General features: G+C 37.0%; 1 protein-coding gene across 10 annotated transcripts in view; it reads left to right on the top strand.

Moving 5' to 3' along the window:
* Window positions 1-27,328, top strand: part of PTPN13 (protein tyrosine phosphatase non-receptor type 13) — a 210,786-nt gene that overhangs the window by 143,602 nt on the left and 39,856 nt on the right. For 3 of the 10 annotated variants that reach the window (XM_043906251.1, XM_043906250.1, XM_043906257.1), the window contains exons 17-27: window positions 407-569; window positions 5,198-5,615; window positions 5,756-5,853; window positions 7,496-7,552; window positions 21,079-21,168; window positions 21,699-21,806; window positions 22,206-22,337; window positions 23,392-23,855; window positions 24,919-25,050; window positions 26,264-26,357; window positions 27,192-27,277. In XM_043906251.1, coding sequence (XP_043762186.1) covers window positions 407-569; window positions 5,198-5,615; window positions 5,756-5,853; window positions 7,496-7,552; window positions 21,079-21,168; window positions 21,699-21,806; window positions 22,206-22,337; window positions 23,392-23,855; window positions 24,919-25,050; window positions 26,264-26,357; window positions 27,192-27,277 — 1,842 coding nt within the window. Of the gene's footprint in view, window positions 1-406; window positions 570-5,197; window positions 5,616-5,755; window positions 5,854-7,495; window positions 7,553-21,078; window positions 21,169-21,698; window positions 21,807-22,205; window positions 22,338-23,391; window positions 23,856-24,918; window positions 25,066-26,263; window positions 26,358-27,191; window positions 27,278-27,328 lie in introns of all 10 variants that reach the window. The other 7 variants (XM_043906249.1, XM_043906254.1, XM_043906248.1 and 4 more) reach the window with 4 other exon arrangements.

The following is a 27,328-nucleotide window of genomic DNA, read 5'->3' as shown; positions in this document are numbered from 1 at the left end:
GTGAAACTTTCCAGGCAAGAATACTGGAGTGGGTTGCCACTTCCTCCGCCAGGGGATCTTCCCAAGCCAAGGATCAACCCACGTATCTTCCATCCCCTGCAGTGGCAAGCAGGTCCTTTATCACTGCACCACCTGGGAAGCCCTCTGTTGATGGCTGGCATACAGTTTATATAGTCTGACTTAAGCTACAGTTTCTAATAGTGGCAAACTATATTAATTTCATTTGTTTTCTGAATTTCTAACAATACAGGATTATATTTTTCTATATTAGATAGAGGTCAATGAATATGCATGCCTAATAATGTGAAATAAAAATAACGTCTCAACTTATTCATTATTGTTTCTAGAATTGTTTTTAGATAGGGAAATACCCTAATTTTTTTAATACCCCTGATTAATATTGCAGAAAAAGAAAATCACGTTGCAGAATACTTCAGATGGAATAAAGCACGCCTTCCAGACAGACAACAGTAAGATATGCCAGTACCTGCTGCACCTCTGCTCTTCCCAGCACAAGTTCCAGCTGCAACTGAGAGCAAGACAGAGCAACCAAGATGCCCAGGATATTGGTAAGGAGGAGCAAACTGTGTCAGATGACTCCAGGGTAAATGCATGATTTTTGCCACAAACTTTAAAAGGACTTCCATGTTTAGGATGAAAATGACAAGGTACGTAGATGTCAAATGACTGAGTCGAATTCATAAAGGTGTCATAAATGAAGCCGAGGCATCAATTTCCTGGATATTTTGAAAACAAACAGCCCTGATGAGTCAGGGAGTACCTGTTGAACTATTTTGTGCTTAATAGGCTATCGATAGGCTAGCCGATGTATCAATAAATACTGTATAAATTTCAGTCATATTCTCTACCCATAGTAAGCTTACACACTGGGAAGATAAGATCAGTATACATGAAACAGTAATACACATGAGCAAGTCAGAGTTTTAAGAACAGGTTATATTGCACAGCCTCTGTGATCTACATTACAGGAGGAGAGGGAGATCAAAGGAGAGAGTATGAGAATAGTCGCACTTGAATTGAAATTTGAAGGACAAAAATAGTTAGGTAGATCGAAAATAAATGGAAGGACTCTCCAGATGAGGAAAAAACATAGGAAACAAGGCGGGGAGCAAGGGGAGCTACGTACCATAACAGTTTTGGGAATGATCAATTTCCGTTGAACTTGGTCACATCCCTGTTCTGAGACTGACGTGAATAACTTACAGTGCCCGACTTGAGTGCTCAGGAGAGTGATTTCACTTCATTTTGAAAAGGAACCAACAGAAGAAACTAGTTTAGCTCTGAAAATAATCAGAGCTGAAATATTTAAAGCTTACGCTCCAAGACCACGTGTAGAGGTTAAGGTTATAGAAAGTCTAGTTCTGCACAGTCAGTTCTTAGAGACTTTAGTGAAGCATTCTGAAGAATTTGATTAAAAAATTAAATACGCAGTAGAGGCCTATGAATTCTTTATCCAAACTTTCTCCTGTCCTAAAATCTTACAGAAAGATATATTCCCTGTAGGGTTAGACTTGGGTGATGGCAACCTATGACTAGATGTTTCTCATCTTTTCAGAATCAAGATGGTAGGGACTGTATACTTATTAAAAATGAAGATTCCAGAAACCAACCTGAAACTTAGTGAATTGCAGTCTTTGGGCATTTGGTTCCTGGAATCTGCATTTTAACAGGCTTTCCTCTGTAATGATTTTTTTTTTTTCTGGTGTAATGATTTTTATGCATGCTAAAATATGATAACTACTACTACTGTGATCTTATTGTTCCTTTTCTTTCCCTACTTTGCTCTGCTAAAAAGTGTGTATGCGCTTATGTATTTTCAAAGGATAGTAAAATATCAAACTTATCAGAGCTACCCGTATTCCTACTTGGACTAATATTCTATTCAATACAAATCAGAATTGCAACAATTGAGGGTTGCATCATAATAGATGGTGGTACAGTGTGCTGTAGTGAAGAGTCAAAACCATAAAGCCAGCCCTCCACCCTCAATATTTCAACGATAGAGTGTTGTAGTTAAGAGCATGGACTATGGAGCAACACTGCCAGTGTTCAAACCGCACTCTATAAACTTGCAAGCTCTGAAACCATGGTCAGGCCACTCAAACTCTCTGCCTTAGTTCCCCATCTGTAAAATGATTATCATAGTGGTAATACCGGCATCAAAAGGTTATTGTGAAGATGAAATTAATTCATACATGTAAAAGTGCCTGGCACAGAATAATAAGTATTGAATAAATATTATCATTATTTCATCACCATCCTCAACATTGTTTTACCACAGCTACCACTAATAAAGGAGTTTCCCTGGTGGCTCAGATGGTAAAGAATCTGCCCGCAATGCGGGAGACCTAGGTTCAATCCCTGTGTTGAGAAGGTTCCCCTGGAGAAGGGAACAGCTACCCACTCCAGTATTCTGGCCTGGAGAATTCCATGCCTGCAGACATGGCAGCCCATGGGGATGCAGAGAGTCAGACACAACGGAGTGGCTTTCCCTTCACCACTAGTAATAATAGTGGTGCTGGTAGTAGCAGCAATACTAGTAGTAGAAGGACCTTAGGAAAGTAATTGACTTTTTAAAGTCTTGTTTTCTTCAACCGTGAAGTATGTTCAATGAATCTGTTTTGCCTGTTGGAACACAAACTGTGTATCCCTAACTCAAATGTTAAAGGACTTTAAGGTGGTATTCGCTACATCTATTCCCTGATTTTGGTAAGCTTTCAAAGGAATTATTTTCTGTTTGGAATCAGCTTAGAAGTAACCATCTGCCTACTTAACTGTCTGTACTAGACAAATGAAAATAACTGATGTAATCTAGTGTTTACAACTGGGGGCTCACAAGTGTATGTTGCTTTTTTAGCATCATAGAATATGGGTTCTTTCTAGAACCTCACAAACCATTAAGCCCAAACTTTTACTGCTGAGGAAACAGGTTCAGAGAAAACAGTGTCTCACTTCACCTCATAGTTAGAGGTCAAAGAAGACTGGACCCTGATCTCTTAATTCCTAATCCAGTGTTCTTTCTTTTTGATAACTTTCCAAAGAACTAATTTGCATGGAATTAAGTTAAGCTTAATAATCATTTACTGAGCACGTAACTACTTATAAGACAGTATGCTAGGTGCTATGGGTTAAGAAAAATAAATGAAGCCTGTCTCTTCCAAAGAGCATACAATTAAGTTGATGATATAAGGAAATGCAAAACAAGTACAAGAAGCAATAGAATCATGTAGATTGCAGACTGAATGTGGCCTTTGAGGTCAAATTTGAAACGTTAGTAATAGGATGTAGGTTCATTCTAATGTCCTTCCCATCCTGGCTATGCTTGTTGAAGTCTGTTCCAGGTGAAAAGCAGTAGGACAGTAGATAAGTGGTTGGTTTATTATTCTGTTCCATGAATATGTGCCATATTCTGCCCAGGAATGAGCTATGAATGGATTTGAATAGCATCATCCTTGGTATGTTTACAAAACAGACATAACCTAAGCTGAACTGTCTAATCCTATTCCTGCTAAAATTTGTCTACATTTCTTTCAGGGTAAGGAAATGTATTTGGTAGAGAGGGATTTCCCAGCAGCTGAATCTGTATAAGACTCAGTTTTGTATTTTTGAATAAAGTCTGCTTTCAAAGAAAATAGAATTAATGTTATCTGTTCTAAGGGAAAAAAAGCTTAAGCTTAAGATTATTCTGGTAATTTTAAAACCAGTCTTTTTTTTTACTATCGTATTTTAACTTGCTGTTCACTTCTACTTCAGAGAAAAAATGATGAATTTTCCCAGTGACAGTGAGACATGTTTATTTAAACTTCATTCTGATGCATGAACATGAAAGAATTTCAGTGTTTTTCCTGTCTGTTTATGCCTGAGATGAAATACTGATTATTAATTTTCCTAGGAATTAGAAGATAAATGAAACAGAATCTAAAGATCCAAATCAACAGCATTTGACATTTTCTTTTTAAAAACAAGTTTTTGCGACTGTTTACATAGTGGTCAAGCTGTAAATTCCCTGCAGGGTGCAAAGCAGGGTTGGTGCTTTCCATGGGGGGACCAGTGTGTGTGCCTTGTGATATGGATTACTAATGCATGAACAACCAAATCATTTGAAATTCTGTGCTCCTGATCCTTTATATATATGAAAGGATTTTGATGCCAGAATTCTGTGATTCATTGCTTTCATTTATAGCCTCGAATGTTCAACTACTAACATGACGTTGGCTCTCACAAAAGAGAATGGTCAGTTACTTGTTAGGAAGTATCCCTAAATTTAGCCCCAAAAAGAAGACTTGGATATGTATTTAAGACTGAAAGGAGTTTAAGCATAAAGAGAATCCCAGCTCATTGATGTGTTAATTAACAGAAACATAACCTGTGAGGAAAAAAGTCAACAAGAGGGGCAGGTGGTATTGACATTGAAATGAAATGACAGAAAATTTGCCATAAAAGGGTTTTGTTTTGTTTTGGGTGGTGTTTTGTCTTGGGTTTTTTTGTTTTTTGTTTTTTGGGTTTTGTTTTGTTTTTTTTTAGTAGTAGTTCTATTGAGATCTAATTCGCATACCATACAATTTACCCACTTAAAGTGCACAATTTAGTGATTTTTTCATATATCCACATAGTTAACCAAGTTGTGCAAGTATCACCACAATCTGCCATAAGCTTTTAAAATTATAATAAGAATATTTTCTCTGGGCAAAACTCTCCTCTGCACAACTTTTTTCAGGCATGAACGCACCATATCGGCGTGTCCAGGTTTGATCTCTCCCTCTCCCCATCCTTGGTTCCCTGGTGTTTTAGCAGAGGCACTCCTAGGGTTAAATGTCATTCTCTGTCAAATGTCATTTTCTTTTCTAAATGAGCACTATAATTGGAAACTCAGGGTCAAGGAGCCTGAATGAACCCCAAACATTAGTAAATCCGAGATCACTAGCTGAAGTTGGAAAGGCTGACCAGGCCCCTCCCTGGCTGTGAGAAAGCTACAGGGATGGAGCGATGGTTTGGAAATCAGGATCTTCCCACCTGCTTTTGAAAACCCTCGATGGCCACTCTCAAAGCTGCCTACTTCCGCGGGCAATCAAAATGAGTAAAAACTGCATGCTGTTTTTTCTATTTCTTAAAATAGCTCTTCTCCTAAAGGTTCTATGGTGTTTCCATCACGTAAAGCAATCCTGTTTCCTTGTAGAGAGAGCTTCGTTTAGGAGCCTGAACCTCCAAGCAGAGTCCGTTAGAGGATTCAGTGTGGGACGAGCAGTCAGCACTGGTAGTCTGGCCAGCAGCACCCTGAACAAACTTGCCGTTCGACCTCTGTCGGTTCAAGCTGAGATTCTGAAGAGGCTCTCCTGCTCAGAGCGGTCGCTTTACCAGCCATTGCAAAACAGTGCAAAGGAGAAGAGCGGCAAAACTGCATGGGAGGAAAAGCCTAGAGGGATGAGTAAATCATACCACGATCTCAGTCAGGCCTCTCTCTACCCTCACCGGAAAAATGTCAATGTTAACACGGAACCCCCACCACAAACCGTGGCGGAGTTGGTAGGAAAACCGCTTCACCAGATGGCGAGATCTGACACAGAATCTCTGGCAGGAGTCACAAAACTCAATAAGTAAGGACATAATTAAGCCAAGCTACCTACTTGTAAATTCTGCATTTCATACTTCTGTTTTTGATGATTTATTTTCACCATATTTTTTTTTTTTTACATTGACACTTCCCTCCTTCCCACCTTTGCTTTTCCCTCTTTAGTTCAAAGTCTGTTGCAAGTTTAAATAGAAGTCCTGAGAGGAGGAAACAGGAATCAGACTCCTCATCCTTTGAAGACCTTGGTCAAGCATATGTTCTAGGTCAGCACAAACCGGCTTACCTTCTTTCTCCTGTACCCCTTGCTCATGGTGAAGGGAATGAGACAATGTTAATTACCAGGAAACTAGAATTTGGGGTCCTGTTTCCTAATTGTCTAAACTTTTTGGGAATATAAAATTTCAGACTACCTAAGAAGTACCCAAACAAAAATAAAAAGCACCAAGTCAAATCAAAAAGTTGAGTTAACAGGTGATTGCCTCACAGCATGGGCTGTTTGCTTTCTCTTGGTTGCAGTTCAAAGTCGTGACAGTCTTACCGAGAGAACCCAGACAGTCTGGTGCCATGGCTCTGGCTAGCCTTTGAGTTTTCCCTACAGCCTGTGAGTGTAGACTCCACTAATGCTCCATGTTTTAAAGAGCAGTTTATTTTGGGTACTTTCTGAATGGAGACAATGGACAAAAGTTTATTTAGGGTACCTTCTGAATGGAATTGTCCCTAAAAAGAGATAAGTTTTATGAACTGTGTTATGGTTGTTAGGTAGAAATTCCTAGTTGATTTAAGTTTTCTCAGATCCTCCCAGCTAGCTATGAACTGTTTTAGACAAGTCATTTGTGCTGCTCATACATACACACACTACCTTATAAACAGTTAAGGATTCCCATTGTTCTGTGCGTCTTAAAAGGGAAAAACGTGGGAATCCATCTTCCAGAAGACTGGATATTTAAGCATAAAGGTCTGAATGATTACTCAAAATAGGAAATAACTAGGGAGACAAGAGATCAACAGGGATGCCCGCTGCAGTTGTTTTACTAAATAATACTAATTAACTCCCCCTTAGAACTGAATTTGACTGGTTAGCCCTAAGCACACAGAGTTTAAAAAGTATTTTCTCACCCTGTAATTGGATTGGGGATAAGTGCAATAAATTAAGTCAAAGAGAACTGTACGCTATAGTTGTTTAAATATTTATAGAAAGTCACATTACTTCATTAATATAGATTTCTACAACTTTCAGAGATTATACTATCAATAATTTAAATTGAATTGGTTAAAAAAAAAACTTTAAATAGCTGAAAGACAAGACTCCATCTTATAGGTTACCCTATGCATTGAAAATAGCCTAAAAAGCCACCAATTCAATCTTTTAGAAAGTAATTTTCGAAGTGTATTCATGTATAATGAGATCTCTTACAGACTCTTATTTTCTTTAGGAAGGCTTTATTCATCATAAAAATTCATCACATATCAGGTGCTGAGTAGTAAATATTCCATAGAAAAGCGCAAGTAAAATTCAACCATGAAAGAAAATTGCTGTATTTGTTTTTGATTGATTATTCATTCTTTTTGAATATTGAACTTCCTTTTAAAATTTGAACAGACACCTTTAAAAGTCATTTTAGTTTCATCATTTCATATATGACATATCAAAATGTCATTGTCAGAAACAATACATTTGTGTTTCAATTTATTCTGCAGAACAAGTTGATGTGCTTAACTTGGACATTAAAAGTAGTTTTTTTTTTAAAAGTTCATTGTGGGAAGATATGTTTTTCAAGTGTAAATAACAGAAATTGTTGCTGCCTTGATGTTTTATTGATTTTTATTATTTTATCAGAAGAAATTTCTTCTATATATAATATCTGACCATTTTTAAACTGTCTAATAATTTAATTTATACTACAGGAATGACTTTGCATAGTTCTGGAAATTCTTCATCCCAAGTACCCTTAAAAGAAAATGGTAGGTTTACAAAATGTTTTTCCCCTCATTGCCATCATATTTTTTCTCTTGTACCTTGTAAGAGCGTCGTGGACCTACTAATAAATAGTTTTCAATTCCCTGCCAAGGATTTTAGGCCTTGCCTTACATTGGAGTCAAAGGAGAGTTTTGGTTTTCAGCATTTTGATGATGTGAAGGGACCTGTAATGTAGACTACTATGAAGTGACAAATTCGAGATAAGGACACTAATTGGGGAGCTAAGATAGCTTAGATGGGAGATAATTTTGATTGAAAAGAGCTTTAACTGAGGTAGTTATTTGAAAGGGATACTTCTGCTGAATCTTGAAATAAAAGGAGTATTTATTCAGGCAGAATGATATAGATAAGTATTTCAGACCAAGGACAAAGTGTGATCAAAGACATGCAGACATGGGAGAAGATAACCAGATTCAAGGAAATGTACGAATCTCAGACTGGGGGTGTGTTGGGGTCAAGGTGAAGGTCAAGAACTAAATGTGGACTGTCACTGAATCTTACCATAAATCTTTTGGGAAGAATCTGAAGACTTTAAATGTTGAGGTAAAGAGTTTAGAAAGAATCTGAGAAGAAACAGAATTGTAAGAAAAAAAACTTTGTGCAATTATTTGAAAGTCATTCAGAATTCAGGTTCAGAATGTTTAGAATTTAGCTTACTTTCATGTACATTATTTTTATTTTTCTAACAACTTTCATGGGTCTAAAGAATATTATTATCACTATGTATACACTATATTTTCTCCAAAAATCTTTACGTTTTACCCTTAAATTCTTAAGGTTGAAATAATCAGAAGCCTGATGAGAAGGAAGCAAATATGCTAATCAAAAGTGTTAATATAAAAAAAAAGTGTTAATATAGTTAAACTTGATGAAACTTTTAAGTTTTGTTCTCATTTTCCTGAGAGCCAAGGCAAAAATAAAGGCATGAATATTGGTTGAACCATATGAAACGTGTTTTTGTAGGCCAAAACTGTCAGACCCCAGTAAATTATTTTGTATAATTCTCATTCTCTAATAGAAATACAAATACACATGCAAGAGAACATTTTTCTTGGAAGCAAAATTGTGTCCCAAAGTAGCTCTTTTTACTTTTATAATATCTTAAATACTCAGAACAAATAAAGATTTTTTTCATTTCATAGTTTTTAATGTATCAATCCTCAAAAAATCTGAGGGTATACGATTAAAGAAAAAGTTAGTCAACTTATACTTGGGCCTAAGTTACTAAGACCTAACCAAAAAGCTATTATATAGCTTTTTTTGTTTGTTTTTCATGGACTGAAGTTAGAATACGTCTATATCTAAAAGAGGTCAATTATTAACATGTCCGTAATGGTTGTACTTATTGTCTGACAGTTCCTTGGTGCTTACTATGTGCCAAACACTTTTCTAAGTGTGTTATGTTTAGCTCTCAGTCCCCACAACAGTCCTATGAGATGGGTCTAATGTTATTTTCTTTTCACATATGAGACGCCAAAGAACAAAGAGGTTGAGGTGCACAGTATGTCATGGAGCTGGCAAAAGCTGGTGCTGTGATGCGAATGCAGTGTGTCTGTTTCCAGAGCCCACACTCTAAACCACCCTTTAGACTGTCTCCTAGAAAAATAATGCCTAATTATTTGTAGGTATTATTTTTCCCAGCTAAACTTTTGAAAGAAGCTGGAAAATAATCTATTCAAGGATGAGAACCTGACATGTGTTCTTTACTTAGATTCTAACAGAAAAGAATGTGAACTTACATTCTGAATACCAAAGGAACAGCCTGTGGACAGTAGGGTCTATGTTTAAAGCTCTGGGCACCTTTATTTTCCCACCTGCCCCCTACAGCAGGGCCAATCCACCTTCCCATGGAGGCATTCCCGTGTTGGCTTACAGACAAGTTTATATTTTCTTTAAGATTCTCCTTGAATCTCTCCAAGTAGCCCTGAATTAATTAATGTCAAGAATTGAGTTTTTACATAATAGAGCATGGCAAACATGTTTTTCCAATTAAGGTAACTGAAAATTAAGAAGTTACTTGCCCATTGGTCAAATATAGGACTTTTTAATTCTAATTTCAGTGTTTTTCTTTGCTCATCAAGACTATTAGGAGAAAATTAGAAATGAGCATTAACTAATACTGAATTATTTATTACTTAATATAAGGACCAATGAATAAAATTTAATCTTAACCTTTCACAACTTTCAGAGCCCCATAAAGAGTGTGAAACTTAGAGGATAAAAGAAAAAAGGCAAGAGTCCTCCAATCTCATGAAACAAATATAGAAAGGATTCTAGTCCTTTGATTAACTGTAATTTCTACCCCCTCGCCAAAAGAAGGTTGCTTAACCTGTCAAAAAGATACACCATACAATAGCCCTTTTTTTATTTTTTAAAAATTATGAGTTGATTTATAATATATTAGTTTCTAGAGTACAACATAGTAAAGAGTATTTTATATTTCATTAAAAGATATTATGAAGCAATGTCTATTGTTATTACAAAGCAATAATTCCCTGTACTGTACAATATATCTTGTTACTTATCTACTTTATACATGATAGTTTGTGTTTCTTAATCCCATACCCCTACCAACCCTCCCTGATTCCATCTTCCCACTGGTGACCACTGGTTTGTTTCCTATACCTGTGAATCTGTTTTGCTGTATATATCCATTTGTTTTATATTTTAGATTCCACGTATAACTGATATCATATAGTGTATGTATTTTCTGTCAGAGTTATTTCCCTAAACCCAGTATTCTTATTCTCTAGGTTCATCCACATTGCTGCAAATAACAGAATTTCATTCCTTTTTATAACTGAGTGATATTCCATTGTGTATTTGTGTGTGTGTGTGTATCACATCTTCTTTATCCATTCATTCTGTTGATGGACACTTGGGTTGCTTCTGTATCTTAGATATTTGTAAATTGTGCTGCTATGAACTTTGGGGTACATGTGTATTTTTGAATTAGTGATTTTGTTTTTCCTGGATGTATACCCAGGAGTGGAATTGCTGGGTCATGTGATAGTTCTATTTTTAGGTTTTTGAGAAACATCCATATTGTTTTCCATAGTGGCTGCACCATTTTACATTCCCACCAACAGTGTACAAGGATTCTCTTTTCTCCACACCCCCAACAGCATTTGATTTTTATAGACTTTTATTGCATGTAGCCATTCTGACAGGTATGAGGTGATAGCTCATTGTGGTTTTAGTCTGCGTTTCTGATGATTACTGATTTCAAGTGTCTTTTTATGTGCCTGTTGACCATTTGTATGTCTTTTTTGGAAAAATGTCTTTTCAGGCCTTTGGGTCATTTTTTTTTTTTTTTTTGGTTGTGTTTTTTATGTTGAGTTGTATGAGTTATATATTTTGGATATTATCCCTTGATGGTCATATTTACAAAATAGTTTCTCTCATTCAGTAGATTATCTTTTCATTTTGTCAGTGGTTTCCTTTGCAGAAGTTTTTAAATTTAATTAGGTCTTATTTGTTCATTTTTGCTTTTATGTCGTTTGCCTGAGAAGACATATCCAAAAAAAATATTACTACAGTTTATGTCAAAGTGTGGTTCTGCCTATGTTCTCATCCAGGACTTTTATGGTTTTAGGTTTTTTATCCATTTGGGGTTTATTTTTGTACATGGTATGAGGAAGTGTTCTAATCTCATTATTTGACATGTACTATTCCAGTTTTTTTAAGCATCAGTTATTGAAGAGACTGTCTTTTCTCAGTTGTATATTTTACTTCCTTTGCTATACAATAATTGACATGTTCTTGTTCAGTCGCTCAGTTGTGTCCCACTCTTTGTGACCCCATAACTGCAGCATGCCAGGGCGCTCTGTCCTTCACCAACTCCTAGAACTTGCTCAAACTCATCTTCATTGAGTCAATGATGCCATCCAACCATCTCGTCCTCTGTCGTCCCCTTCCCCTCCTGCCTTCAGTCTTTCCCAGCATCAGGGTCTTTTCTAATGAGTTGGCTGTTCTCATCAGGTGGCCAAAGTATTGCAGCTGCAGCTTCAATATCAGTCCTTCCAATGAATATTCAGGATTGATTTCCTTTAGAATGGACTGGTTTGATCTCCTTGCAGTCCAAGGGACTCGCAAGAGTCTTCTCCAACACCACAGTTCAAAAGCATCAATTCTTCAGCACTCATCCTTCTTTATGGTCCAACTTTCATATCCATACATGACTAATGGAAAAACCATAGCTTTGACTAGACAGATCTTTGTCAGCAAAGTAATGTCTCTGCTTTTTAATATGCTGTCTAGGTTTGTCATAGCTTTTCTTCAAAGGAGCAAGCGTCTTTAGTTTCATGACTGCAGTCACCATCTGCAGTGATTTTGGAGCCCAAGAAATAAAGTCTCTCACTGTTTCTGTTGTTTCCCCATCTATTTGGCATGAAGTGATGGGACCGGAAGCCATGATCTTCATTTTCTGAACGTTGAGTTTTAAGCCAGCTTTACTCTCCTCTTTCACCTTCATCAAGAGGTTCTTTAGTTCCTCTTCCCTTTCTGCCATAAGGGTGATGTCATCTGCATCTCTGAGCTTACTGTTATTTCTCCTGGCAATCTTGATTCCAGTTTGTGCTTCCTCCAGCCAAGCGTTTCTCATGATGTACTCTGCATATAAGTTAAATAAGCAGGGTGACAATATATAGCCTTGATGTACTCCTTTTCCTGTTTGGAACCAGTCTGATGTTCCATGTCCAGTTCTAACTGTTGCTTCCTGACCTGCATACAGGTTTCTCAAGAGGCAGGTCAGGTGGTCTGGTATTGCCATCTCTTTCAGAATTTTCCACAGTTTGTTGTGATCCACACAGTCAAAGGCTTTAGCATAGTCAATGCAGCAGAAGCAGATGTTTTTCTGGAATTCTGTAGCTTTTTTTGTGATCCAACAGGTGTCAGCAATTTGATCTCTTGTTCCTCTGCCTTTTCTAAATCCAGCTTGTACATCTGAAAGTTCTCAGTTCACGAACTGTTGAAGCCTAGCTTGGAGAGTTTTGAGCATTACTTTGCTAGTGTTTAGCAAGGGCTTCCCTGCCAGCTCAGTTGGTAAAGAAACCACCTGCAATGCAGGAGACCCCGGTTCATTTCCTGGATTGCGAAGATCCGCTGAAGGAGGGACAGGCTACCCACTTCAGTATTCTTGGGCTTCCCTTGTGGCTCAGTTGGTAAAGAATCACCTGCAATGTGGGAGACCTAGGTTCAATCCCTGGGTTGGGAAGATCCCCTGGAGAAGGGAAAGGTGACCCTCTCCAGTATTCTGGCCTGGAGAATTCCATGGACTGTATAGTCCATGGGGTTGCAAAGAGTCAGCCACTACTGAGTGACTTTCACTTGCTAGTGTGTGAAATGAGTGCAATTGTGCGGTAGTTTGAACATTCTTTGGCATTGCCTTTCATTGGGATTGGAATGAAAACTGACCTTTTCCAGTTCTGTGGCCACTGCAGAGTTTGCAAATTTGCTGGCATATTGAGTGCTGCACTTCACAACAGCATCATCTTTTAGGATTTGAAATAGCTCAACTGGAATTCCATCACCTCCACTAACTTTGTTTTTAGTGATGCTTCCTAAGGCCCACTTAACTTCACATTCCAGGATGTCTAGCTCTAGGTGAGTAATCACACCATTGTGGCTATCTGAGTCATTAAGATCTTTTTTGTATGGTTCTTCTGTGTATTTTTGCCACCTCTTCTTTGTATCTTCTGCTTCTGTTAGGGCCATACCATTTCTGTCCTTTATTGTTCCCATCTTTGCATGAAATGTTCCCTTAGTATCTCTGATTTTCTTGAAGAGATCTCTAGTCTTTCCCATTCTGTTGTTTTCCTTTATTTCTTTGCATTGATCACTTAGGAAGGTTTTCTTATCCCTCCTTGCTGTTCTTTGGAACTTCAGATGGGTGTGTCTTTCCCTTTCTCCTTTGCCTTTATCTTCTCTTCTTTTCTCAGCTATTTGTAAGGCCTCCTCAGACAACCCTTTTGCCTTTTTGCATTTCTTTTTCTTGGGGATGGTTTTGATTACCACCTCCTGTATGTTATAAATCTCCATCCATAGTTCTTCAGGTAGTCTGTCAGATCTAATCCCTTGACTCTATTTGTCATTTTCACTGTATAATTATAAGGGATTTTATTTAGGTCCTACCTGAATGACCTAATGGTTTTCTCTACTTTCTTCATTTTCAGTCTGAATTTTGCAGTAAGGAGTTCATGATCTGAGCCACAGTCAGCTTCTGGTCTTGTTTTTGCTGACTGTATAGAGCTTCTCCATCTTTGGCTGCAAAGAATATAATCAATCAGATTTTGGTATTGACCATCTGGTGATGTTCATGTATAGAGTCATCTCTTGTGTTGTTGAAAAAGTGTGTTTGCTATGACCAGTGTGTTCTCTTGGCAAAACTCTGTTAGCCTTTGCCCTAAGTAACCATAGGTGCATAAATTTATTTCTAGGTTCTCTGTCCCATTGATCTATGTGTCTGCTTTGTGCCAGTACCATGGTGTTTTTATTACTGTAGCTTTGTAATATAATCTGAAGTCTGAGATGATGATAGCTTTATTCTTTTTTTCCAAAATTGCTTTGGCAATTCAAGGTCTTGCGATTCCATATAAATTTTAGGATCATTTCTTCTAGTTCTGTGAAAAATGTCATGCGTATTTTTACATTAAATCTGTAAAGTGCTTTGAGCAGTATGGCCACTGTAGTTTTCAGAGTGAAGATCTTTTACATCCTTGGTTAAGCTTGTTCCTAGGTATTTTATTCTTTTTGATGTGATTTTAAGGAGAATTTTGTTGTTGTTTGCATGCTTTCTTTTTAACTTTCTCTTTCTGATAGTTCCTTAGTAGTATATAGAAAAGCAAAATTTTTTTTTTTTTTTTTTTTTTTTGCTGCTGCACTAGGTCTTCCTTGCTGTGTGCAAGCTTTCTCTGGTTGCAGCAATCAGGGGATACTCTTGGATTCAGTGCCCAATCTTCTCATTGTGGTGGCTTTTCTTGTTGCAGAACACAGGTTCTGGGGCACCCGAGCTTCAGTAGTTGTGACACACAGGCCTTATAGTTCCAGCTCACAGGGTCTAGAGCGTGGACGCAACATTTGTGGCACACAGGCTTTGTTGCTCCGCAGCATGTGGAATCTTCTCAGACCAGGGATCAAACCTATGTCTCTTGCTTTGGCAGGCAGATTCTTATCCACTTTGCCACCAGGGAAGTCCACAACAGATTTCTATATGTTAATCTCATATCCTGCAACTTTACTGACTTCAGTACTATGTTGAATAGAAGTAGAAAGATTTGGGCATCCTTGTCTTGTTCCTGAATTTAGAGGAAAGGTTTTCAGCTTTTCACTGTTGAATATGGTGTTAGCTGTGACCAGCGTGTTGGTCACACACTTTATTATGTTGAGATATGTTCTTTCTATACCCACTTTCTGGAGAGTTTTTATCATGAATAGATGTTGAATTTTGTCAAATGCTCTTCTGTGTCTGTTGAGATGATCATGTGCTTTTTATCCTTCCCTTTGTTTATGTGGTATATCACAGACTGTTTTGTGAAAGTTGAACAATCCCTGTGTCCCTGGAATAAATCATGGTGCATGATCCTTTTTATATAGTTTTGCATTTGACTTGCTAATGTTTTGTTGAGGATGCTTGCATCTGTATTTATCAAAGATATTGGCTTGTAATTTTCTTTATTTTGTAGTGTCTTTGTCTGGTTCATACCGTAATAATGCATGGTGGCCTCCTAGAATGAATTTGCGAGTATTTTGTCATCTTCATTTTGAGGGAATCCTTTGAAAAGCATAGGTGTAATTTCTTCTTTATGTGTTTGATAGAATTTTCCTGTGAACTCTCCAGTTCCACGTGACTTTTTTCGCTGGGAATTTTTTAATGACAAATTCAATTGTCCTGCTAGTGGTAGGTCTGCTCAAAGTATCCATTTCTTCTTGACTCAATTTTGGCAGGCTGTATGTTTCTAGAAATTGCTCCATTTATTCTACGTTGTCTAGCTTGTTGGCACGTAACTGTAATATTCCCTTCTGATTTTTTGTATCTCTCTGGTGGGCTTCCCAGGTGGCATGTGGTAGAGAATCCACCTACCAAAGCAGGAGACACATTAAGGAATGCAGGGTCAGTCCCTGGATCAGGACGATCCCCTGAAGGATCGTCCAGTGTTCCACTCCAGTATTCTTACCTGGAGAATCCCATGGACAGAGGAGCCTGGCAGGCTGCAGTCCACAGGACCGGAGATTCAGATACTGCCAAGGGGTCAGGCACAACTGAGCACACACAGTGTTAGTTGTTTCTCCTCTTTTAACTTCCTCTTTGATCGTTATTATTTTCTTCCTTCGGCTGACTTTGGGCTTTGTTATTTTTCTGTTCCCTTTATAGTAGGTTAGGGGAATTTTTTTTTTTTTAATCTGGTAGATTACCTTGTTTATTTGAGATTAAAAGATTACTTTTTAGTCAGATATCAAGAACCAGTATAATTTAAATGCTAGGGTTTTTTTTTTTCCACCTAAAGTTTAATTAGGATACATACATAGTTGAAGATTATGAAAAATAAAAGTCCAAAGTGCTCACAGAGAATTCAGCAGATAGGAGAATTAACCAGAAAGAAAATATAGAGTCAGATAAATTGAGAACTGAAAGGAAGTTAAAAGTTTATCTGAAAAAAATATAAGAAGTTTTATCTAAACCAAGCCTTTCAGTCTATGAATGGGTTAAATATGTCCCTGAAGTGTTATGTGGCTCCATTTCACATAGCTAATTTGTGCTGTCACAGAAGCAAAACACCAAAGTTTCCATCATGATTTTCTGCTTCTACCACCAGAGCAGTTAGTGTATACGGTGATATAACAATGAATAATACCCCTCTCTGTTTTTATACCAATGTAGTGTTGCTGGTCCGTCACCTCCGGGTTTGAAATGGGTCTTTTTTCCCTAGAGTGAGTGATGAATTTATCAGGAGCCTCCTCTACCTTTTGTCCATTTCCTCTTAGAACGAGTTTTGTGGAGCTGCTTGCTAATTGACAAGAGTCTGTATCTGTAATCAGAAAAAAATAATTTTCCTTAGCAAAAGAATTATTGATTCACTTAAATCAATTAGATGGCCTTGGCCTTATCTGAAAAGTGTTTTTACTAGGAAATTCAGATAGCTTACTCATATATGTATCTATCATTAGTATCTACAATTATTCTACTTGGGAACTGATAGATCCTCATGAACCTTTTGAGAGATGAGAAAGGCAACACTGAAACAGTCTCTAATGCAGAGAGTGTACCTTTAATTTCTAAATTATACATGTATCAGTTCTTAAGATATTTCACAGGTAAACATTATTGGGAATAACACCAGCATGTATTACTTAAAGAAGTGGAAATTTCTATTTGAACCTCTTTTTCACATTAAAATATTTGCAGAATTTGCTGTGGCCACAGAAAAAAGAAAATTATTTTAAAGATATAAAAAATATTTACCTTGAATATTAATGCTTATTTCCATACAGTAATTAAAATAACTCAGAAATGTCTTGGTACTTGAAATGTCTTGAAATGTCTGGCTCTTCACTTTCAGTGATTCATAAATTCTATTTAATCCTCATTGAATTCTGTATCTTTAAATTTAGTTGGGTTCTTATGTACTATATACCTCCAGATACTTGTCTTTTTTTTTTTAAGCCAACAGAAAAGTATTTTGAACATCTATGTGAATAGAATACAAGATAAATATAAATTCAGTATGTGCACAGTACTGCTACTAACATGTAGCTCTACACCGACATCCTTCCTCTGTCCCCACGTTAATAAGTCAGGATGACGGGGGTGGTTCCCTGTTATAAAGAGTAGGTTAGCAAAGCTTCACTTTCCAAAATAATTTTCAACTCCACCTGACTCATCTTGTATTTTAACCAAGCTGATCTGTGCCATCTTCCCAGAAGCTTTTCCACCTTTTATCCATCTCAGCTTTTGTTAATGCCTTACCTGATTGTCCAGGGTGGCTCAGACGGTAAAGCATCTGCCTGCAATTCGGGAGACCCAGGTTCAATCCCCGGGTTGGGAAGATCTCCTGGAGAAGGAAATGGCAACCCACTCCAGTATTCTTGCCAGGAGAACCCCATGGACCGAGAAGCCTGGTAGGTTACAGTCCATGGGGTCGCAAAGAGTCGGACACAACTGAGCAACTTCACTTTCTTTTCTTTCTACATGTTGTACATGTATACCATCTACATAATCCACTTATTAAATTGTACCTCATGTCCTTGAGGAGCTTCCCAGATGGCACAGTAGTAAAGAAACTGCCTGCTAATGCAGAAGATGCAAGAGACGTGGGTTTGATCCCCAGGTCAAGAAGATCCCCTGGAGAAGGAAATGGCAACCTGCTCCAGTATTTTTCCTAGAAAATTCCATGGACAGAGGAGCCTGGCGGGCTGCAGCCCATGGGATCATGAAGAGTCGGACATGACTGTGCACATGTGCACACTTGTCCCTGAAGTCTTTTATTTCTGGCAGGAAGAAATCTCTCTGCTCTTACAGGTCCGACTCATACTTTCGTGATACAAATATTTCTTTGAGTGGTTAACATTCTGTTAATCAATCAAACTAAATCTTTGTTCTTCTAGCCTGATCAGATTGAGCTCTGATCTGAGCCAACTTTATTACGCTAGCAGTTTTCATATATATTATCACTTTTTTATATTATCTCTTTTTATTTTCTCCAACTGCCTAATGAGGGACTTTCACAGGAATATTATTCAGCAGATGTTGGGTTAGCCAAAAAGTTCACTCGAGTTTTTCTGTTAAGATGTTTTGGAAAATCCCAAACGAACTTTTTGGCCAACACAATATTTGAAATTTGAAAGTATAACTGAGTGAATGAATATTCAAATCTCATTGATGAATCCTTGAATATAGAGAGCCTAATGTGTTGCTTCTAGTTAGAGAAATAAATACCAAAAAAATTGCATAATTAGTGTATGTATGTGTGTACTTATATCCCAATATTGTTTACCTAGGAAATGTTTTATATACATGCACACACATATTTTTTAGCCAAATAAGTAGTGTAAATAACCAATCTTGTAAGTACATATTGTTGGAAATGAAAATAAAGAAATGGCATTTTTATTCTTTGAATCAGTACCTTTGACTTGTAGCAGATACTGCTTAAAAACATTCAGAATATTGATCACTTTTATAATCAAAGGGAGAAACACACTGCATAAAGGAAATGGACTCTGTCTTCACAATGGTGATGATAAAAGTTTACATTTAATACCTAACATGACTTCATCCCGTATTTGTTTCATTTTATCAGTTTCATTCTGTTGTATTTTTTATTCAACTCTAGCTGAAAATTAATCATCTATTTTAGGATGAAAGTAGAGTCGGACACAACTAAAGCGACTTAGCCGCAGTGGCAGCATATCAGCCACTTAGATAATATTAATTTAGACAATAACTATATAAACCCAATATATAAGGCTCTTCACACCATTGTCCAGGGATCTTTTTCCTTTTTTTGATATCTCATTAGTTAGAAATATTGAACTACTACTACTTCTGTTGATTATAGCTGAGTTGATAACTAAGTTTTGGTCAAAAAGAAACAACATAATAGAGACACATATACTAGAGGAGGCTGTCAAGCTTGCACTAGTCCTTGGTGTTTAAGGGACAAGATTAATTCACTTCAGAGAGCTTCTAATGGTGGTGGTGGTTTTCTGAAATTAAAGGAGTCTATTTCTAGAATATGAACTATCACATTTGCATCGTTTAAGCATTAGTACATGTTGTAACATGTTATTATTAATAACATAATAATGCAATTTGAAATCCATGGGTAGTCATATGTTGGCAAATAACCTCTAATTTTCAAAAAGTTTCAATATGCCTAAAAACTATTTAGAGATAAATTTGCAGATTTAAACAGATGTCTTTCTGAGTGTGTTGAATTCATTTGTGGCCACTACCACCTCCTCACACACAGACAAGTGTCAACTATTAAATTACAGTTGATGTTAAGAAATGTACTAATTTACTCGAGCTGCCATAACACGGTCCCACAGATTGGGAGGCTTAAACAACATGGATTTGTTCTCATGCTTCTAGAGGTTAGAAGTCTGAGATCAAAGTGTCAGCAGCATTGATTTCTTGAGACCACTGCTTGACTTTGCAGATGGAGGTATTCTGTCTTCACATGATTTTCTCTCTGTGCACACATGTCTATATCCACGTTCCCTCTTTATAAAGTGAAGTCGCTCAGTCGTGTCTAACTCTTTGCGACCCTGTGGACTGTAGCTCACCAGGCTCCTCCGTCCATGGAGTTTTCCAGGCAAGAGTACTGGAAATGGGTTGCCATTTCCTTCTTCAGGGGATCTTCCCAACCCAGGGATCAAACCCAGGTCTCCCTCATTGCAGGCAGCCCCTTTACCGTCTGAGCCAATAGGGAAGGCCCCCTCTTTATAAGGAAGAAGTCATATTGGATTAGGCCACCCTAGACACCTCCTTTTAACTTAATTATCTTTTTAAAAACCTGTCTCTAAATATGGTTATGAATTCTGCAGTACTAGGAGTTACTGGTTCAGCACATTTATTTGTGGAAAGGGTGGAGGAACACATTTTAACTCATAACAAGAAGTGTGTGTGTGTATTTCTGTGTTTTCACATGCTCTGATTGCTAACTAAATGAAGTAATTTTAATAAAATGACAGTTACGTGGCATATTTATTGGTTTAATTTAGGAGATACTTTTCAGTGATCCACTTGCTTAAAAAAAAAAGGTGGAAATAAGAAAAAATAAATTTTAGTTTTGATGCCAACATTCACTCAGTGTATTTAGCATTTATCAAGTCCCTAAGGTGTTTTGCTGGGCAGTGATGCCCACTATAATCTTAAGCAAGTCATGAACTGTTATTCCTTATCTGCTAAAAAGTGACTAAAAATCTCTTTGTCTACCTCATGAGATTGTTCCATAAATAAAATAAGAAATAAATTGAAGCCCTTTGAGAATATAAATGTGCCAGCCAAGTCATTAGATTTAAAAGAATTAATCCTGTCTCTTCGTAAACCTTGAATTTACCATGAATGTTTTTTACTCATACATGTAGAAATGCCAGCCACTTATTAGTAGATTTTTTATAACATATTGAGCGTTGTCAAATTCAGGAGGTCAGCTATGATGTTACAGAAAGACATAGAGTGTAACAACCTAAGTTTAAGGTTCTGTTCTTACCTGTACTAACCGAGTAAACCTGCTCAAATCATTAAATTTCTTGAGATCTATTTATGCGTTTGTAACTAAAATATACTGATTTCACAGGGAACCATTTATAAGGAATAAATGAATAACATAATCATTTGGTAAACTATAACTCATTATCAGCAGATAGATAATAGCATCTTATTTAAAATATGATTATAAAGTGACTGAGCAATTTAATAGTGAGCTTTATTATTTAAATTGGAACAAGCAGACAGTCTCAATGCCTAACCATGTTATGTTAATTGTATCTTAAAATTTCCCCATAGATGTGCTACACAAAAGATGGAGCATAGCATCTTCACCAGAAAGGGAGATCACCCTGGTTAACCTGAAAAAAGATGCACAGTATGGCTTAGGTAAGTCACAGATTCTTCAAGGTCTGTGAGAATTCAGAACGAAAAGGTCAATTGCATAACGTTGGCATTGAGGTACTGCCTACCTGAGTCCCCTTCTCCCACTTGCCCAGTCAGGAAATGCCAAAGATGAAATGCTTACAAGCAATGTTTCCACCAGATTTAAGTCCTGTCTCACATGTGTTACCTATTAAGTCATATTCAGTATGAGTCTGTACACTTCTGTGTGTCCAGCAGACTCATCATTAGTCCTTGAAAGCACCAATATCATGAGACATTTTCATTTTTACTTTTTTATTGAGACAGTTGATTTATAATGCTGTGTAAGTTTCAGGTATACAACATAGTGATTCACAATTTTTAAAGGTTATATTCCTTTTATAGTTATTATAAAATATTGGCTATATTCCTGTGCTGTGTAATATATTCTTATAGCTTATTTATTTTATACATAGTAGTTTATACCTTTTAGTCTCCTAATCCGTATCTTGCCCCTCCCCATGAACATTTTATTTTAATGTGCTGATTTACAGGATTTCAAATTATTGGTGGAGAAAAGATGGGAAGACTGGATCTAGGTGTATTTATTAGTTCAGTTACTCCTGGAGGACCAGCTGACTTGGATGGATGCTTAAAGCCAGGTATTTATTTTTAGGTAATTTAGGGAATTTTGTAAGTATTTACTGGCTTCCCTAGTGGCTCAGATGGTAAAGCTGCCTGCAATGTGGGAGATCCAGATTCGATCCCTGGGTCAGGAAGATCCCCTGGAGAAGGGAATGGCTACCCACTGCAGTATTCTTGCCTGGAGAACTCCATGGACAGAGGAGCCTGGCAGGCTACAGTCCATGGGGTCACAAAGAGTCAGACACACAACTGGGCGACTAACACTTTCACTTTGAAGTATTTATTGACAGTGAATTTGCACAGATGGCAAAAGTAGAAGTTGGGTAAAACAAAAATAATGAGGGGGAGGAAACATTTCTAAGATTTAGCCTGAATTTCTCTTTGCTGTAGAAGACCTGGGTTGTCTGTTTTTACAGGAGACCGTTTGATATCTGTGAATAGTGTCAGTCTGGAGGGGGTCAGCCACCATGCCGCAGTTGAAATTTTGCAAAATGCACCTGAAGATGTGACCCTTGTTATCTCTCAGCCAAAAGAAAAGCTATCCAAAGGTAACACTGTGGATGTCTCTGAGCTATGGATTCTGTTCCAGTTCCCACAGAAATTCAGAACCTTGACATATAAATTAGATTTAAGCTTTATTTCCTTTCTGGAAATTTAATATGTGTAGTTCTGATTGCTTTATTTTATGCATCAGTACAAGTCTTTCATTCATCACTTCTAAGATTTTCTGTCGCATTCCTCTTTACACACATAAAAATGATTTGTTGTGCAGAATCAGTATCACTTGAGTAAACTCCAAGTACTTGGTGTGTTCTATCACATCTTAGGCCAAATCAGAAATAAAATTCTTAATCATTGCCCAATTAATATATTTATATAACAGTTATCTATGAAATCCTGTCTTGAACTTGTTTATAAAAGGGAAAGGATGCCAACATATCAGAAATGTGAAAGACATGTATGTAAAAGGCACATGTGTAAAAGATATATGTATGTAAAATATGCATATATGTAAAAGACCATATAATTTTGTACCATTTTTCTAGATTCCACGTATATGTATTATCTATAATTTTTTTACACATGTCACTTGTGATTTTTGTTTTAGGAAAGCTTTCCTAAGTGGCTTTTTAAAAGAACTATGTATGTAAGGAGTATGGAATTACCTTCTTTGATAATTACTTGGAGTCTAAAACATGCAGTTTGTTAAGACAGTATAAAACAAGTATATAAATAACCAATCAATAAGGATCAAGGATTTTTAGAGATTCAAGTTACCTTTGAATAGGGAATTAAGAAAGGCTTCACAGAGGAGACTTAACTTGAAACAGGTCTTGGGGAATGGAAATGAGTTCAGATGAAGTGGGTATACATTCCCATAGAAGCTGCCCAAAGAACCACCAAAAGAGGAGGCAAAGGAAACAGAAAGCATCTTCAGTGTTTGTGGGACCTTGTCATGATTCCAAGCCCTGGGTCGGGTGTTGTGCACATGTTATCCTGCGTAAAATCCTCCCAGCAGCTACAGGGAACATCATACATGTATGTAAGCCCAGGCGTGTGTCACTGACCTGTCATTCTCATGGATGGATTTTGACTTTTCAGTGCCTTCCCCTCCTGTGCACGTGGCCAACGGCATGAAAAGCTACATGAAAAAGCCTTCCCACCTGCAAGACAACACTGCAAATTCTTCTGAGGATCACTGCTGGCCACGGGGCACCGCGAGGCACATCCCAGAGAGCTCGTTTGGGCTGTCTGGCGGCCTTCGGGAGGGAAGCCTGAGCTCTCAGGATTCCAGGACTGAAAGTGCCAGCTTGTCACAGAGCCAGGTCAATGGGTTCTTTGCCAGCCATGCAGGTGACCGCAGCTGGCAGGACTCGCAGCGTGGCAGCCCTTCCCCATCCGTGATATCCAAAGCTACGGAGAAAAAGTGGACTTCTACTGACAGTAACCGAAGCAAAGCTAAAAATACAGGCATTTCTGATGCACCGGATTACTCTGACCGTGGAGATTCAGACATGGATGAAGCCACTTATTCCAGCAGTCAGGATCATCACATACCAAAAAAGGCACCGTTTAATTTGAATCTTGGTTTTTATTTTTTTTTCCCCACTTAACAAAACAAACAACAGCAAATGTATTATAGAGCAGAATAATCTACTATGAACAGAGTACATTATTCTGGAAAGGAGAAATCATTTATGTATGATGCTACTAACTGCTACTGCATTTGATGCTAACTTTCAGAGAAATTATCAGCTTTGAATACTAATTCCAAAATGGCTATTATTCTGGAAACTTGCTTCGTGATTACACAAAAGAATGAATAACCAGATTATGATTGTTTTCTATAAATTGTTTCTCTCTTGCATACTTAATATTTATATTAATAAGAGAACTTAATATCTGAAAAAATTGTTCCTAAGTAATTCATGTAATGGACAGTTGACTTTACTATTAACAGCCTAAATTACTCTGAAGTTCTGAATGTATGATAATAAGAACAATAACATAGAAAATTGACCGTTTCCTAGAAATATTAGACATGATATAATTTAGACCCATTTTCACAAGTGGTTTCAGAAAAGAACCTTAAGCCCTTTGTTCACTGAAAAACATTCCTCATTAATGTCTCCAGCATTCCTCCTGAGAGAGATATGTTCTTATAGATTGGGCTTAGCTGTTGTGCCTATGTTTGTATTGGATTTAAACATTAGCAAAATAAACTTGAGGCCTACTCATCTAAAGGCCCAAGTTAAAAGCTACTATATGATATATATGGGTTTTATTTAAAAGGAAATAGAAATGCTTTCTAAGTTTGAGTGTATAAAAAGCACTGGATAAGGATCATGTAAAAGCCAAGGTTTGAACTGGATTCTGGGCTTCCCTCAGCCATGTCTTTTTACCTGAAGCCAGCCCTTTAAGCTCTAGGTCTCAATTTCCTCAGTTTTAAACTCTGAAGGCACTGGATTAGATGACTCTTAAGATCTTTTCCAGCCTTCATCATTTTTGAGTCTACTCTATCCTTTAATATCTTGCTTTTACTTAATTTTTCAAGCAGAGAAAGATCTTCCATTAATAATTCAGTTTGACTCTAACAAGAAATGCTTTTGTTTGTTTTTCTTTGTTAAGGAATCTTCCTCCTCCATGAATACATCCAACAAAATGAATTTTAAAACTTTTCCTTCATCACCTCCTAAACCTGGAGATATCTTTGAGGTTGAACTGGCTAAAAATGATAACAGCTTGGGGATAAGTGTCACGGTACTGTTTGACAAGGTTTTCAAATGTTTTCTCTTCTCCATTTCCAGCAGCCTATCGTATGCCAATTTATTTTGAATTATTTTGCTTCAAAAGGGAGACTTGTCAAATATTTGCAGAATTTTAAATTGAATTATATCTTAAGACTTTTTTTTAAAAACTTACGTGTTCTAGTCACTTTTTCCTGTGGTTTAAAAGAAATTAGACAAATGCTGTTTTTCCCCCAGAGATTTCATATTTGTTTAATCTGAATACAAGACTTGAAAAATATAAAATTGAGAAGTATGTCTTGTATATACTTGGTAGCTTCTTCATCAGCATGGAATAATTAAAGTCTAATATATATTTATATGCCCTTCACTTCATAATACATCTTGGCATGTAAATATGATTAGTAGCTTAATATTAGAAGTTCCCAAAAATATGTGTAATACTTTTAAAGAAGTTAAAATATAAGCATACACTATTTGATGAAACTGCTTTAGAATTCTATTAATATACTGTACCCTAAACTGTAATATTATCATTTATATTTGAAGGATGTTGTTTGTTATGAAAAGCCATTTAGAAATAAGGTAGAAATAGCACTCTTAACATAGAGATCCAAAAGAAAACCTGATTTTCTATCAGTTCTCAATACTGTAATCCTTTTTATCTTGTCCATAACTTCTTTAGAATTTTATTATCTTCCTACTGTGAAGGGAAATAAAAGCTGGATATCCACAAGAGCATCTACTCATTAGATCTCACCTACTCTGTAGCACAACCTCTATACCAAAACCTTTTAAAATGAAAAGAAAATTTTCCATTGACTCATGAGATTTGCTTTCAGATTAGCAAATATGATCTGAAGTATATTACTTCATATGCTGTTTATTTCTGACAGTTATATTCTCACACTAATATCGCACAGCTGGATTTTGCTTGCCGTTTGTGCCTAATGCATGGTATAGACCTCTAAAAGGAAGAGTACCTGCTCGTCCAGGCAAAGATCTGGCATGTCATTATTTTCTGTATAAAGAATGTTTCTAAAAAGTAGCTGCATTCACATTTGGAAAACTTAGTAGAAATATTCTTGGGTGTTGAAGTAATTGCATGTGCTAATGTGGTGCTGCTGCTTTGGCTGATGAATGAAATGCTTTCTAGGTCTCAGACCTGAAAGACGGAGTGGGACATTTTTCATGTGACAAAACGTTATTTGTCTTTTTCCACTTAGGGAGGTGTGAATACCAGTGTCAGACATGGTGGCATTTATGTGAAAGCCGTTATTCCCAAGGGAGCAGCAGAGTCTGATGGCAGAATTCACAAAGGTAGAGTGTTTGTGGGTATGGGAATTACATAAGGATTATCATGTCAACAAATAAAGAAGAAATGGGAAAGTTGATGAAGACATTCAAATTATTCATAATATAAAATAAGAACATATTATTTTAAGACTACAACATGAAAAAGCTCCTTGATATGATTCCAAAAACTCTTATTTCCAGCTTATCCTCTGTGCTGGGCTTAGTCGCTCAGCCGTTTCTGACTCTTGGCAATCCCATGGACTGTAACCCACCAGGCTTCTCTGTCCATGGGGATTCTTCAGGCCAGAATACTGGAGTGGGTTGCCTTGGCCTCCTCCAAGGGATCTTCCTAACCCCGGGATCAAACCCAGGTCTCAGGCACTGCAGGCAGATTATTTACCATCTGAGCTACCAGGAAAGCCCATCCTCTATCTAGTATCAGAAAATATTTTGTTTTAGTTCATGCTTTGTACTTTTTAAGAAGCAAATTTCCAGAGAATTGGAAAGGGGTAGTGCCCTTCTAAAAAACAGTGACATCTGCATTTCTAATAAGAACTAACTAGGTTAGTTCCCTCCCATCTCTCTACATTTGTAGCTCAGTGGGTCATTTTTTTTCATAATTAAAATTGATTTTATAGTATATATAATATCCAGTTTGAAAATATATCTAAGATTAGCTGTAGAGTAGAGAAAGGAATTAAGTACGTGTTAAAGAAACTCTGTGACAGACTTTTGTCCAGAATTTGTCTGAGTCTCTCTCGAGCAAATTACTACAAAACAAGACCTTAAGGTATTAAAGAACATGTAGAATCCTCATTTTATGACTTGCTTCTTTCATCTTTACTGCCTAATTTATAGGTGATCGTGTCCTCGCTGTGAATGGAGTTAGTCTAGAAGGGGCTACCCACAAGCAAGCTGTGGAAACACTGAGAAATACAGGACAGGTAAGAGATCATTATACCAGCGTTTTCTAGATACCTCGGAAGAACATAATA

This window comes from Cervus elaphus, chromosome 6 (assembly GCF_910594005.1).
Source record: "Cervus elaphus chromosome 6, mCerEla1.1, whole genome shotgun sequence".
In the NCBI taxonomy this organism is placed as follows: Eukaryota; Metazoa; Chordata; class Mammalia; order Artiodactyla; family Cervidae; genus Cervus; species Cervus elaphus.
The sequence above is the reverse complement of the archived record's forward strand: the minus strand, read 5'-3'. Positions and strand labels throughout refer to the sequence as shown.